Source organism: Canis lupus, chromosome 25 (assembly GCF_011100685.1).
Source record: "Canis lupus familiaris isolate Mischka breed German Shepherd chromosome 25, alternate assembly UU_Cfam_GSD_1.0, whole genome shotgun sequence".
NCBI classification, from domain to species: domain Eukaryota; kingdom Metazoa; phylum Chordata; class Mammalia; order Carnivora; family Canidae; genus Canis; species Canis lupus.
In genome coordinates, this window is record NC_049246.1 from 5,496,948 (window position 1) to 5,513,990 (window position 17,043).

At 33.1% G+C, this 17,043-nt stretch overlaps 1 protein-coding gene across 12 annotated transcripts in view; it reads right to left on the reverse strand.

Moving 5' to 3' along the window:
- Positions 1-17,043, reverse strand: part of NBEA (neurobeachin) — a 674,010-nt gene that overhangs the window by 570,042 nt on the left and 86,925 nt on the right. For all 12 annotated transcript variants that reach the window (XM_038573291.1, XM_038573292.1, XM_038573296.1 and 9 more), the window contains exons 5-8: positions 15,653-15,774; positions 14,006-14,132; positions 5,252-5,371; positions 2,452-2,598 (exon numbers count right to left, since the gene is read on the reverse strand). In XM_038573291.1, the coding sequence (XP_038429219.1) occupies positions 2,452-2,598; positions 5,252-5,371; positions 14,006-14,132; positions 15,653-15,774 (516 nt within the window). The remainder of the gene's footprint in view (positions 1-2,451; positions 2,599-5,251; positions 5,372-14,005; positions 14,133-15,652; positions 15,775-17,043) is intronic.

The following is a 17,043-nucleotide window of genomic DNA, read 5'->3' on the forward strand; positions in this document are numbered from 1 at the left end:
GAGACCCGGGATTAAGTCTCATGTCAGGCTCCCTGCATGGAGCCTGCTTCTCTCTCTGCCTGTGTCTCTGTCCTCTGTCTCTGTCTCTCTGTCTCTCTCTCCTCTCTCTGTGTCTCTCATGAATAAATAAAATATTTTTTAAAATGCATCTATGAATATAAATATATTATATAATATTTAACAATTCTAGATTTGTAATTTAAGCTAAATGGCAACTATTACATCCAAAACATTATAAAAATTCCACTGTAACTCGCTACCCCTTCAACTCATAAGAAAGTGACTTTACTTCCTACTTTAACCAAGAAAATTGAGACTATTATATGTGAACCACTTCAGCTTTTTTCCTTGTCATAACACAATCTGATCTTTATTTGCATCCTTTCTTCTTTCTCTTCATTCTCTGAATTTCTAGAAAACAACTTCAATGTCAAAAAAATTTTACAGATGCATTTCCTAATAGCATTTCTACTATTAATACTTACAAACTGAGAAAATACATATACACTCACAGATTTACAGTCTATTTTCATTAACAACAAAGGGCTCAGGAGGCACCTGGGTGGCACAGTTGGCTGAGCATACAACTCTTGGTTTTGGTTCAGGTTGTGATCTCAGGCTCATAAGCCCCACAGACTCCACACTAAGCAAGGACTCAGCTTAGGACTCTGTCTCCCTTTGCCCCTCTCCCATACTTTCTCTTCCTCTCTTGCTCTCTTTCTGTCTCTCCCCTCCGCTAAAATAAATAAATCAGCCTTAAAAAAAAAAAAACAAAAAAACCAGGGGCTCAATGGCTATACTCACAGGCTGGGAACTTTCAAAACTTAATAAAATATTTTTTTCGTGAAATGCCTAAAATTTAGAGGTATTTTCTTTTAAAAGTTCCAACTTTGATAGAGGTATTCTATTGTCTATGATAGGAATACATTCTGTATCACATGAGTATCTGCGTATAGAACATGGTGACACAGGGTTACTACTCATTTTCACTTTTGTTATGAAAGATTATGGATGAGAAAGAGCTATATGACAAGTCACTAAGTTTGCAAAGTGACTCAAGACAATGTTTGCTCCTTTCCAAATAGGAGAATTACAGAACCTGTTTATATTTAGTCCTTTTCCTTTTTCTTGCCAGAAAGCTGCCATCAATTCTAAAATTTCACTATAGCAATCATATTGGATTTACACTTTGCATATCTGTGGGGTTTTTTTAATTTTCTATCTTAATTGTGGATCACTGATTTTGATTCACTTAATAACATTCTGGCAGTGCTTGAAGAAAGCCACTTCAAATATTTTAGGCCAAACTGAGGAAATATAAAAGGAGGCAGAATCCAAAAATCTAATTACAGAAATATTCCCACACAAAGCCAACACATGGCAGAACTAGAACCCAAACCCAACAAAAGGACTCATGAAAGAAAAAATGCTGTATAAGCACAAATTCATTTCTAGCAATGGTAAAATAAAGTGTTAGGGACAAAAGATGGTAGCAAGTATTTTCACCTTGACATAAAAATGACAGCATTATTGTCATTTAATATCATTGTGACTTAAAATCGCTAAGGACAGAAATATTTTAGTACACCTTTTTCATAATATAATCTTCGCACTGATTATTTAAACACTAAGTTTTTTTTAAAAAATAGCTGTTCGATGGAAGATATGAACTTCTTCAAAATTAAAAATACTTTGACTTACAATGCATAATTCTCTCAGCTCCAAAGAGTTTGGGATATCACAGCTCCTTATGTGATTTAAATAATACTCATATATTTCCCTAGCCAGGTATACTGCATATTAAAAACTCTTTCATATATGTGAATACAGTATTTTGCCTAAATAAGTCTTCATTTTAAATGTTAAAAAACAGGAAGAATATGATAAATCATATTAAATACTTGATTTTGCAAAATTCATATGGTCAGTATTGTACTAACTTCCTTATCTATTGTAAAGGACAAGCAAAAGTAAAAACTAAAACTGAGTAATTTCAGCCACATGTAATTTTATACTATTTTCCTTTTAAACCTTTATTCTTTCCAAACTACTTCTAATTTGAACAATAATGGTCATTTCATTTGTTCATTATGTATTTCAAAATCTGAGATTTCAAATACCACATTAAGCAATATGGTTTCATAAAATTTATTATTTCAGAATGTCAACAAAAGCCATGACTCTAAAAAAAAAAAAAAAAAAAAAAAAAAAAGCCATGACTCTAACATTAGGAAATATTCTAAAGAATTTTCAAAGTTTGTGAATGGAAAATAGTTAAAAAGAAAAAAAGCACCTTTAAAACAAAATGAAACCTGTAAGAACAACTGAGCTCCAAAAAATAGAGACAACTTTTAAACCACACTGAAGAAAGATTATCCCTATACATTATATTGTATCACATTTCACATAAAATCCATATAAAACTTTCCAGAATTATAACAGTTTTATTACCTTATATCCAGGTCCTAACTGATGAATTGCAAATATCTGCGCAGGGTTGAGTGCTTCACTGAATACATACACGGCACCAAGTTGACCACAGAATACCCTATTTGCATCAGCAGTTTCTGAAGATCCGAGAAAGCACTTGTCATAGCTCTATTTTTAAAAAGTCATAAAAAAATGTATTATTTTGTAATGACAAAATATTTAAGGATACTTGCCTTCACTGTCATGAAGACCTTACAGTATAACAATAATGATAGAAGAAAGCATCACTTAAGACTTTATGGAGTATTTAAATAATAAAAAGGCCAGCTATAGATTTTTAGAAAAAGTTAATCAGTTAAATATTTTGTATCTATAGAAAAGCAAAAATAACCAATTATTCAATAATCACTTAACCACTTTCCAAATGTCATACTTAAAGACAAAAGGGCTTATAATTCTATTTATAAAAGTAAAACTAATTTGAAATTCTAATGATTTAATAACTGTCTATATAGAGATTCATATGAATCAGAGAACGACTATTCCAATTTTTAACCATAAACACATAGGCCTAATTTCTGAAACTATCTAATTTCTCCACACTAAGTCAAGGACAGAATGAAAACCAATTCCCTCTCTTCCATGAGTAGGCATTATGCAGAACCAAATAAACAAATCACTAAAGTCTGCAACCTAAAGCAGACGGTACAGTGCTCTCCATCTGGAGACTTCAAGACCTAAGAAGCCATATTTAACAAGCCCTTTCTCATCTCTACTTCTTAAAATCTCCCCTAATGGTAGGTTCCAGTTTCCCTCCCTCATCCTTATAAGTTATTCCACACCTTAGTACTGATCATCAATACATTAAATATGTATGGAATTCCTTTGGTGCCTCAACAGAATAACAAAATATTTGTGAATGAATTACAAAGACAGAAACTCCTTGTCAAATACCCAATCTGTAATTAAAACTGTAAGAGCCTTTAGAATTTACTGCATAATGTATGTGTATATATGTGTTATTGCCCATGCCTCTCTATTTTTTGGTGTACTATTGCAAATAATTCAAAAATAAGTCTTCTTTCTTTATTCTCTTCCTTCTTTTCAAATATAACTGTAGGGCAGCCTCAGTGGCCCAGCGGTTTAGTGCCACTTTCAGCCCAAGGTGTGATCCTGGAGACCCGGGAACAAGTCCCACATTGGGCTCCCTCCATGGAGCCTGCTTCTCCCTCTGCCTGTGTTTCTGCCTCTCTCTCTCTCTCTCACTGTCTGTCATGAATAAATAAATAAAATCTTTAAATATATATATATTTATATAAAACGGTATCTATATAAAACTGTAGAGTTAGTGACAGTCAACAAAGTCTCTTAGGTTTCTTCCACTGTATAATAAAAATCCTCTTTGGAAGGTAGACATGAAGCAGAATTTCATCTTTGCAACCTACATGTGCTTTCTGTCATATAATCTTCTATTTTCTTTGTTTGGATGTTTAAAAAAATGATCCTTTAAAAAAACATCTTAAAAACCTTTAAAATGAAGAAACCAAGATTCTTAGCTCTCAGGTTATGCAAAAACAGATCAAGGTTCAGACATGGTCTGCAGGGTATATTCTTCCAACCTATGACTCAGGGAAAAAGCTACGGACTTTGTACACAGTACTATTTAGAAGAATACCAGAGAGAACAAGAAGAGATCCCGCTCTTGAGTAAATTATAGTCTGGAGAGATACGGACAATACTGAGATGTGAATTTTGTTTAAAAGAGGCAAGTTTTTATAAAACCAGGTACCCTGGAATAATTATCTATTATTGGTTTGGAAATATTTTGGCATTAGAAAATATCTTTTATTCTGGGTCTGACAGGCCAGGATAATGACAAGGGAAAGTCCAGAACAGAGATCTTGAGGTTTTAACTCTAGATATTTTCTATCCAGAATTCAACTGTGTAACCTCTCTCACTACTAACAGGACAGTCAAAACTAGTATTGTGTTTGTTATTATCACAGTAAGTCATTTAATTGATCTCCTTGCTTCTGTCATTTTTTTCCTTCAAAATATTCTCAATTCTACAGCCTGATATTTTTAAAATATGAATCAGTATCATATCACCTGTCTGCTCAAAACTTTCCAAAGTTTTTATGCTGGGTAAGATAGAAAAGCCCAGGTATTATGTTAACACATGAGACTCTGCATGATTTCACCACTTACTATCTGCCTAACCTTATCTCTTAACATTATTCTGTCCACTCCTGGCTGCTTTTTTGTTTAATTAACTTTTTCAGTTCACCTCATAGGCTTCGGACTCACTGCTTCCAGCAAATGGGATATTTCTCCCAAATATCCACATGACTTTTTCCCTCAACTCTTCTAAGATCATTTCTATACCATATAGCTTCCCCTTCCCTACACCTATAGCCTCTATACTATTTCCACTAAATTTTTTTTCCACAGCATTTATCACTACTTATCTAGTAAACAACAATGACTACATGTTATACTTATTCACATTGTTTAGAGTCTTCCTTTCACATTCAGATAAGATGCAAGACACAGTTTTTACCGCTTGAAATTCTGGAAAGAATAGAATACTGCATGGATGTTTTGATCTAATCCTTAATAATTTATTTGAACAATTTTCCTTTTTTTGTATCACTATTTATAACTTATATTAAACGAGACCTAAAAATTCACTTAACAGAAAAAAAAACTTTCAAAGTACAACTATTTTCTACAAAACAATTCTATTACAAAATTCATGTTATGAACAATGATAGATTACATATTTAAATACATTAAAGCACAGGTTAAAGAAAAAACTTACATCATTTGTGTTAACATGCCAAGCCATATCACCATAGGATACCAGCTGTCCATTAACATAACACCGAATTTCACTGTTCCTCCACCGATTATAAATGTGGACAATGCTGATCATGTACCACTTAAATAAAAAAAAAAAGATTTAAAGATCTTAATATGTCATGTTTAGTTATGGTCTAAAAAAAGCAATCATAACATTCATAGCACACTACAAGAAATGCTTGAAAGAATTAACAATTACACATTACCATTTCAAGTTGCACCTCTTATTTCTCATTTTGGAGATGAAAGAATTGATTCATAAAGATTAAATCTGTGATGGAGACAGACCTAGAACACTCTGAACTCAGGAATGATATTCCTTCCACTATACTAAGATCTAAATATTATGGAAATACAATTATATTTGTGCTCATTCATTTAACAACATGTATATTCTGCCAGGCACCACAAATACTCAAGTTTGACCAGACAGAGCACACAGATCCGGCTATCCTAAAATTCATGATGTAATGAAAAAGACACAGATTAGACAAGTAAAAAAATATAAGATGATGAATAACCAAGATTACTCTGAGGGGAAATAAAAAAAGTGTAAACTGAGGAAGAATAACCTAGGATTCTACTTTGGATTGCATGCTCAGGAAATACCTACCAAAGAAACAACATTTTAACTAGCATTTATAATAAAATTTAAGTGATTTCAATTCCACAATTTAGATTTATTAGGTACAAGAATAATTACATATTTAAACTTACTAATGTGTGAATATACATTAAGAATCAAGGAATGAGGGGATCCCTGGGTGGCGCAGCGGTTTGGCGCCTGCCTTTGGCCCAGGGCGCGATCCTGGAAACCAGGGCTCGAATCCCACGTCGGGCTCCCGGTGCATGGAGCCTGCTTCTCCCTCTGCCTATGTCTCTGCCTCTCTCTCTCTCTCTCTCTCTCTCCCATCCTCTCTCTCTGTGTGACTATCATAAATAAATAAAAATTAAAAAAAAAAAAAAGAATCAAGGAATGAGTTTATATTAAGTACTATCTTTATAGTTACTAGGGTCAACCAAAAGCATTTTAAGTGTATATTTTGATACAGAATTATTTAAACTCTTGCCCTTTTGAAAGTTAATAACCTAAGGCTGAGAATACAGAAATATTTTTCTAAAATTAAAAAAATGCAAATAATTTACAGATACTTGAACAAGTATGCCTTCAGGGATTAAGGAGGGAAAATTAGACTTAGTTTCCCCCCCCAAAAAATAAAAATATGTAATGCAAATTTTGTTTCCCAAATTACTTAAGCACTATTCAATCATTCCATATAGCATATTTTGAAAAACATAAAGCTGTAATAATTCTCAGCCACTAAAATATCAGTTATTTCAAAGTGTCTGAAAAGCACTGAACAAAATTCAATTTTTTTTTTTTTAGTTTCTTTTATTTTTAATTTTTATTTATTTATGATAGTCACACAGAGAGAGAGAGAGGCAGAGACACAGGCAGAGGGAGAAGCAGGCCCCATGCACCGGGAGCCCGACCTGGGATTCGATCCCGGGTCTCCAGGATCGCGCCCTGGGCCAAAGGCAGGCCACCCAGGGATCCCCAAAATTCAATTTTATTAATGTTATTTAGAAAATAAAAATACGGGCAGCCCTGGTGATTCAGTGGTTTAGCGCCGCCTTCAGCCCAGGTGGGATCCTGGGGACCTGGGATCGAGTCCCATGTCAGGCTCCCTGCATGGAGTGGAGCCTGCTTCTCCCTCTGCCTGTGTCTCTGCCCCCTCTCTCTCATGCATAAATGAATAAAATCTTAAAAGAAAAGAAAAGAAAAGAAAAGAAAAGAAAAGAAAAGAAAAGAAAAGAAAAGAAAAGAAAAGAAAAGAAAAGAAAAGAAAAGAAAAAGGAGAGGAGAGGAGAGGAGAGGAGATGTCCTTAGCGTGCGCTTCTCTGCTCTCTCTTCGTCGCTTATCTTCTACTTTCTCTTCCACCTCCCCTCCCCCCTCACTCCCCTCCCCTCCCCCCTCCCCCCCCCTCCCCTCCCCCCCTCCCCTCCCTCCCCTCCCCTCCAGCTCCCTCCCACTCCCCTCCCCTCCCTCCCGCCCCTCCCCCCTCCCCCTCTCCCCTCCCCCCCCCCGAAAAAGCAAAAGAACAGAAAACTGCCGAAAAGAAAAGAAAAGAAAAATAGTACACTGAACAACTCATGGAAGACAATAACATGTCACTGTTTCTCAAGTAAAAAAATAAAACGTCAGGTAAAACTATGTAATCCCTAAAACACAATTATTTTAAATGTTTCATTTTAGATTATCTTTAACTCTAATTATTGCAAACTGAATCTTCCACTTGATCAGGACAATTTGTATGTTTGTCCTGATTAAAAGCAGAAGAAAATCTTTAAAGTCAGTCATTTAACAACTATTTCTAAATACTACAAAATTCTCAAGAAGAAGCCATAAAAATGGTGCTTCAAATAAATTTAAGAAAAAACTAAGGCAGCCCAGGTGGCTCAGCGGTTTAGTTTACTTTAGCACTGCCTTCAGTCCAGGGCATGATCCTGGAGACCCGAGATCCAGTCCCACGTCGGGCTCCCTACATGGTGCCTACTACTCCCTCTGCCTGTGTCTCTGCCTCTCTCTCTCTCTCTGTCTTTCATGAATAAATAAATAAAATCTTTGAAAAAAAAAAAGAAAAATCTTAAGGTTTATTTGCATGCATAAGAATTCAAATTCACCTATATTACCCTCACTGAGTTTGAAAATTTTCTACCAGAATGCCATCTAGGTAACACAGGAAATACAATCTTCATATTTTGGAGTAAACTTTTAAGAAATTTTAAATTTCTAAATAGAATACACATAAATAAATGTCTATAAATAGAAGAGGATTTCCCGCTATCCAAGGACAAGTTTAAGTAATATTAGATACATTATTATAGTTACTGACATACCTAATATGAGTTCTTATTTATTTAACAAATATTTATTGAGTTCTTTCTCCTGTATACCAGATAATTTATAGTGTGCTAGGCTGGGCAGTACAAACTTTAAATTCATACAGATATAAACTGAGTTCCCAGGTTATGAGCTCTATGGCTTCTGACAAATTATTTGGCCTCTCTGAATCTACTCTCATGTCTAAAAAAGGAGAAATAATAATGCCTACTTTGTGGAGTGATTGAGTGATTGTGGAGTGTAATATTATGTATTACAGATAATACATAATATATAAAAACTATGAAGAACATGGTTCCTAATACATATTTGGCACCTATAAATAAGATGGAGTTAACTAAATATCTATTTTTTTATCCACTATTTCCTCCTGATGAGATTTTTTCTGCTAAGATTGACATTATTTATTTCTCAGAGTCCATCATTCATTTAAAAAGTTTACTGAGCATCTATTTCATGCCAAGTATCTCCCAGGCTGTGGGCATACCAAAATAACAATATACCTTATGGAGGTTTCACCAGAAAAACAAATATGAAAACAATTATAAAACCATGAAAAATATCTAAAATACAGATATGGGAGCAAAAGAAGGAATGATTAATTTGAGAGGGGGAAAAGCAAAGACAAATGAAAGGAAGGCAAACAGGAAAATCACTAAAAGAGTAAAATGAAACTTAAGACTTAGCTTGAAGGATGAATACAAACTGTTACATAAACAGGGGGGTGGGGGGGGATTTATTCCAGGCAGAAGAATTCTAATACTTTATATAATAGCACAGAGGCATGACAAAACTTTTCTGTTTAGATCAAGCTGCAATAACAAAGACCAGCTTATAAAGAGACAAGTAGGACACCTTTAGTAATTGGCCTTTGTTTCTGCATATCGTGGTTATCACTAAGGAATTCTGAGCAGGAAAGTGAAATGATCATCTTCATAGTTTAGGGAAATAACTGGCAGTATTGAGTAGGTAGAATAGTGTGGCAAATGTGGTTAAATATAAACTTGAAAACTCCTGCCAAGGTTCAGGTAAGAAAACTAATAAAATCTAAATTAAGACAAAGGCATTAGTAATTTAAAAGAAGGGGGATAGGGACTAATTCACAGAACTGAAGTGATGATACAGAAAAAGGGAATATAAGATGGTTTCCATTTTTTCACTTAAATGGGTTGTGGTACCACTAACCTGAGATCATTAATACAGTTAATATTGGTCAATTAATTAATATTAATACAGTTAATAAGTAGCTAACTTAATTAGTCAGATAATAAGATGTGGAGTTACAATAAGGTTGATTTTGGTCAAAACTGATATCTGATAAAAATGATGAATGAATAAAAGACTGCACGTTGAATGGATAAAATGATCTCAGTGAAGGTCACACAGTAGTTACAGGAAAATGAACTTTTCTGTTCTCTTGTGGTACATCTCTTGTTGTGGTACTTCAATCTATACTTTACATAATAGACAAGTGCGTTTCAATTCAAAAGAGCACAACCTTTGACTTGATAGTTTTGACTTATATTTTAAAAGAAATGGGAGGAAAATTGGAAACTGTGTGTATATTGCTATTATGTACATCTACTGAGATTTGCAAAAATAGATCTATAAAAAAGGAACGAGAAAAAAACCTGTAATAAGAATTCATAGGAAAATAACATGATTTTTTTTAGATTTTATTTATTTATTCATGAGAGACAGAGAGAGGGAGGGAGGGAGGGAGAAGAGGGAGGGAGAAGGGAGGGAGAAGCAGGCTCCCTGCAAAGAGGGTAGCCGGATGCAGTACTCAATCCCAGGACCCTGGGATCACGACCTGAGCCAAAGGCAGACGGTCAACCACTGAGCCACCCAGGCACCCCATAACATGATACTTATACAAATATCAATAGTGGATAACACATATTGAGCCCTTACTACATATTAGGTAATATACTAATAATTGACATACGTTGTCACAAGGAAACATCTGTAAGTGGTACAGATTAAAAAAAAAAAGTTTTAATATAAACATTTCTTTGTGAAAGGCCAGTTAAACACATTAAAGAATAACAATTTATCTAGGGCATCTTCTGGAAATATAAAGAAAGAAAAGAGAATGTATTTATTTTGAATAACCAAACACTAAAATAAAATATTTATGGTTTTCAAAGATTATATGAGAATCCTTATAGGTTTTGCAAAATCTCCATCACTCTCTGGTCCTGCTCCTATCAAGACTCCTTAGAATCAATGTATATAGAAAGGTTACAAATTAGAATGTATCTCTCATAAGGAAATAGCATAAAGACAAAAAGAGAGAAAGAACAACAAATGGGTTAAACTGCTTTAAACTGATAAGTGACAATTTTATTTGGTTCTTAACTTCACCCTAATTTTCCTTATGTATACTCTTCAAATCACTGTTATCTAAACTTGTCTAATGAAAAAAAATCACCTAGAGCATTTGTTAAAAACATATTCCTAACACGAAAATTATAATTCTAAGAATTTGTATCTATAACAAGTTCCCACTGAAAGTCAAAATAATTTGGCACATTTGGACTCTCCTGGGTGTCATCATAAATAAATAAATAAATCAGAATTTCTGGAGAAGAAACAATTGAATTTTATTAAAATAACTAGGATTTGTATCAAGAAAAAAAGAACTCCAATCTAATGTATAAACTTATTTAGAATCATTGCTCTTTGAGCAATTTTCTAGGTATATATTAATGCATTATTGTTACACTGACATTTTTAAATAAAAATAGTTATTACTATGGCTTAAACATAAAGCAAACATTTTTATTAGACTCAGGTAAAATATTTAAATGTATATTTGAAAACCCATCCTAAATCATGTTTTCTTTAATATATAGGAAAACATATATGGGATGGATCATAAGCAAATATGAAAACAAACAAAAAGAAAGAAAAAGAAATGACATTCCCTCTGCCATATTTAGGCTCATCATCTCTGTTTTGGTTGTTCCTGTAGATAAATATTCCTGTAGAGAAAAGGCAGATTGTGCCTTAAAGGCGGTGGACAATCTCATTGTCATATATCAAAAAAAAAGACTATTGAACCTGGAGAGTAACTGACCTTAAACATGTGGAAATAAGAACTCCTATACTTCTTCCCTTGTTTTTTAAATTCTGGACTTTCAAATGGTTAGTTACTCTAACACAACGATGGGGCCTATTATATTATATATATATGCACACAGACACACACACACATATATATATACATGTTATATATAATATATAATGGAACATCTCTCCAGAAAAACCGCAGGTGATAATGAATTATATTTTATAATTCTAATTAATTAGTTGCACATTTCTCTGCATTTTCTCTGGTTATATTTTACCTTTACAGCAAACTTTTAAAAACACATTTCAACTTGTTCTCTGAATATCCATATTCTACTGGATATTAAACAAAGGCATATTTCATAAGCCAAAACATTAACTGTTGAACATCTTCCTCCTTGCCAGTATTATTTTTTTTTTTTTTTTTTTTAGCCAGTATTATTGAAGAAGCAGGAATCAGTGTAACTTTAAATCTCAGGAAACAAGACTCAAGACTAATAGAATGAGCTAAAACTCCCTCAAGTATTGCCAAATCTAGAGGCTTAACACTTGACCTTTTGAAAGAGCTAATTACCTATAAATCCATAGTGCATGACATGTACATATATATATACTACTGTGAAATCTGAATGTCCAAAGACTGGTTCTATTATCAAAATCAAATGAGATTAGAGAAAGAGGGAAGAAGAACAAGAAAAGGAGGAGATGAGTAAAGGAAAGAAAGGGAAAATTAAGGGAAAATGAAAAGGATGAGCAAAAAAAGGAGTTAGATGTAAAGGAGGAAACGAGAATTTGAGGGGAAGAGGAAAAGCACAATACAATTGTAATTAAAGCAAAATTTCTGCAAATGTTTTTCAAAACTAATTCTTCAGAACTATAAAGTAACATAAAATTCATATAGATGTTTCCCTGTGAATAAACTTTAAATTAATAATGTAATTGTTAAAATTCTTTAGTATTGTTTCGTAAATATGCTGAAACTTGAAAAGACACTGCCTTATTTCTATAAAACACATAGCAAATTTATATACTACATAAATTATTATATTTGACATATCATATAAAATTATGTATCATTTATACCAAAATTTTAGAATCTGAATAAAGATATAAGAATGTGTCAATAGTTGGCATTCTAACTATTCTAATTTCCATTAAACCTGCACAAAACACTTTCTCAAAAAGCATAAAAGATCTCTCTTAATGCTCATGGATAATGCTCAAATCCTCTACAAATCCAAAACTTAACTTGGTTTTGCAGTGTACATTACTGTGCTGGAACAACAAAAAGGATTGGTAAGCTTTTGATTTTAAATGTGAATCTCACAGTAACAACCTATACTATCTTTACTGTGGTAACTGTTTCTTCCTCCTGCCACATGGAAAAGGTCCCTGGCATATAGCCCTACAAAGATGCAATGACTACAAGGCCCAGGCCTTCTTTCTCACTTTATCAACAGTAACACCTCATTTATTTTATATCAATAGAAAATTAATTGCTCAATAGAAATTAGCTGTCCAGATAAATACAACCTACTCCTTCAGGAAACAAAAGGGTTCTTTTGATTGTTAAGGCATATTTTATTCATTTATCTATTATTGGCAGTCCACCAAGTTCAAAACTCTATGGCAGGTATGTGAAGCAATACAAAAGATGAATCCAACATATAGCTTAGTCTCAATAGATACTAAATAATGTACATATAAATGAATGATAAAGATTTAAAAGAAATAATTGCTATAAGAAATACTGAAATAATATGCTATGAGATTCTATCTGAGAGCAAGGGAAATCAAGGAAAGATTCCATGGAAATGGTGTTATATGGAATGGACCCTAAAAATAAGGCAGGATTTGAAGATCTACAGTCATAAGTGAGGAGACATGTAAATGTTTTCATGCCAGAAATTGAACATTTGAAAAGGAAAAGATACTTTCCTCAGATATTACTGTGTAACACAGTTTGGGTGAGGAAGAGACAAAGTATCCAAGAATAAAGAGAGAACAATATGAAGAAGTTAAGAAGTAAGGGATTTTTTTTTAAAGACATATATTACAGAGATACAAAGTACAGAAGTGGAAAATTTCACTGATATCATTCATGATCAAGAAGGGCAGGAAGAACAAAGCCAACTCAAGTATCCACTATCATGAAGACTGTAGGCTGCTTGATAAAATCAGCGTACTTAAGAACATAATGAATATAGGACTGGAGATGTAAATTCAGTGTTACATAGTCTGTGAATGGACCAGAAAGACTTTCACACTGCAGTATCTTTTGGTAGATAAGGATGTAATAATAGAGCTCAGAGATAAGAATAAGAGTGGAAAACTATCATGAAACTGAATAAAAATTCCCCCAAAATACAAGCTCCATAAAAGTAGAATGTTATCTGTTTTGTTCACTGTCATATTTGCAGTGCCTACCAACAGGGTCTGGGACTTAGTAAATACTCAATAAGTATTCACTGTTAAGAATGCCACAGAACAGATCCCAGCGAGTGAGCAAGCAAGACAGACAGAGACTCCAAGTGGTCAAGAGCCTGATCTTTTTAGGTGAAAACTTAGACATAAAAAGAAAAAGAAAATACAGAGAAGAAAAAGAGAAAAGCAATATGAGTCATAAGAAAATTAATAAAAGGGAATATTACAGAAGTCATAATAGGTGGATTTTAAGACCATGGGAATGGCGAATTGTTTCATTCTCAATAGAACTATTAACGTATACCTACCTTACGTGGTTGAAAATCGTATTTCACACAGTGCTGAAAACCTTTTCCTTTAGACTTCAGTGATGTGACTATTAAACAGTTGCCAACAAAGTGAGCAGAGTAGCCAACTCCTTTGCTAGTACGAAAACTGTAATGAAAAACTGAGAATAGTACAATATCCTCTGATACAAAAAGCTATATCCAAAAATTATTATATAAATAATATAAAACATTATTATAAAAACAAAACTAATTTCCCCACAGAGTAGAAGGGGTCTTACATGCACCAAATAAAGACTATATTATAAAAGGTTTAGAACCTTGAGAAAATAGAAGACTACAGAACCTTTTGAAATTTCAATGTAAAATAGCACAAATACACAAAGACAAATTAATGGCCAATAAAAGACTACCAAGTATTTCATTAATCTTCAAGGACCTCTGAAATTAGTAAACACAAAAACCATTTATACTACTATTACACTGCTGTTTTCAAAAACAAATTATTCCCAATTCTATTATACACTTAAAAATAGCTTACAAATTATTTTTTAAAAAGTCAGAGCTAAATTTGATAAATGATGTAGGTAATCAAACAAAGGAGTACAGTTTTAAAAGAAGAAAAAATATGTGTCTATGAAACAGTTATTTTCTTCTAATGGAGCACTCCTCCTAGCTGTGAATTTAAGCACAGTATTGTAAAAATTGTAAATGCTCTGGCAAAATAATAGTATTACTGAAATAAATGTATGATCTGCCAAAATCATTCTGAAGTTCAACCCATTTGTTTGGAAGTTCAGATGTTTGTTTAGAACTCCCTCTTATTACTATCCCTATGTGATCTTTTATAATAGAGCTTACAAGCTAATAATAGCTCACATTTTTTGCACTCACATTTTTGAGCCAATATACAAAAGCACTTAATTATTCTCTCATTAAATCTTATGTGATAAGTACTATTATTATCCACATTTTACAGTTGAAGACACCAAAGCATATCATTAATAAGTAATGAAGATAAGACAACCTCAAACAGCCTTATTTCAGAACATTGCAAGTATTAATTAAGGTAATACATGTAAACACAATGCCTAGTATATAGTAAGGCAATCATTGAAAGTTTGATGTTCTCATTACTGTGCGTTATTGGTAAACTAAAATTACCAAGCTCTCGGTCCCTACAGGTCAACCTACTATTGGGTTTATTAACCCATTCTGTTAGTTATCTATCAAATAATTAATTTTTTATTTGATTGCATTTTCTTACACAGTAATTATCACTAATATTTTTAAATCATATCTTAATTATGATCATAGAACAAAAGAAATAAAAAGGCAAAGTAATGAAATCGAAGGAGTTTGTTTTTTTCCTCCCCTGGATCGGGGAATCACATGTCCACTAACAATCCCATAGTTATCTATAATGATGTGGACTGGACAGAGGAGGTTTGTAAACCTGAGTTTCAAACCATAATGAGAAAAAAAAAAAAATTAGGCTGACTGCCAGAATTAACACTAAAACATGAATAAAATAAATTGACATGTATCTTTATAATTTTAACATATACAAATATATATATACACATTCTATTTAATATGTTGCCTTGACACATATTTATAAGACTGACATACTAAGACAAAAGTACTAAAATTAAATATATTACTTACCAATAAAGATAAGGTTTATCCTTATCAACATTAATGTTATTTAATGGATCCATACGAAACCAAGTATTTAGGGTGAAGCCATTCTGATAAGGCCACTTTGCAATAGGAGGCAACGCAATTGCCTACAAGGCAATGAAAAAATATACCAAAGTATCAGTTAAAAAAAATATGGTATTAACCAAGGTCAAATCAGATCAAAAAACAATAAAGGTATAAATATCAGAAAATCATGGACTTATTCCCAGCCAATGGCCTTAGCACCTTCTGCATCATCAGTTTCAACATCCAGTCTACTAGACTCTAAATCAAAACTTAAAAGATGCATTAAACTAAGAGAGAAAGGAAAGAATTTAAGCCAAGCCGCCATTCAAATTTTCTAGACCTACTCTTCCACCAAGAAAAAACAGTTGGTCTAAGGTCATTTATGATCTCCACAGATATCTCCACTGAAAGAGCCCTAAATCCCATACAGTTGCAAAGACGAGTGAATCAAATTACAATGGAAAAAAAAAAACTTACAAAAGAAAAATCTAACCTTGAGTGATAATGAAATAATAATATTATTTGGTCTTACTACAACTGGTATACCAAACACACACCTGAGAGGCTCTAGAATAGCATCTTCCTCGGTTTCACTGTAGACTTCTAATAATTCCATGGATAAATAATGATCTTTATATTATAGCCAATCTCTTCAACAAGATAGTTACCTCTACTGAAAGACATTCTCTTAAATTTAGTATATGACAGCTAGAATGAATGTTTTAGGAACCTGAAATCGCCCATTTCTGGATGGTACTCCTCAATCTCTGGCTCCTACTTCTATACCAACCAAAACCTACTATACAGTATACACTGCATCCCCAGCCTTTATCTACTCTGTTTAACTAATGCATACCTACTCCCTTAATCAATGTACAAAAGCTAGCTGTGTATACTACTGCCAGATGTGAAACTCAGGCACATTTACATCCAAACCATCTGTGCCTGATATCAACACTCATTTCTAACATTCCTGCTAAACCCATGGTGTTAATGGTATATCCTTTGGGATACCTTTGTGATTTTGGATTTAAGTGGTCTTTACTCTTCCTTCATATTTCCTTCTAAAATATTCTGGTACCCACAACTGGATGTTCCTCACTGTTCAATGAGTCCACAAGACTCCAAAATCTATATCCCTTATTGTCCCCTCGTCTAATAGACTCCAAAATCTATGTTCCTATCTATCATAATTTGCAAAAGTCACAGATCATATAAAATGTCATTTTACATTTGTCATTCACCTTATACAACTCACTCTATAGAATTCCATTCCAAATTGCTCATATGAAGGCAGCACAGCTCACAGAAAGGCACGTCCACAGTTAAAATATAATTCAGAAGGCCTA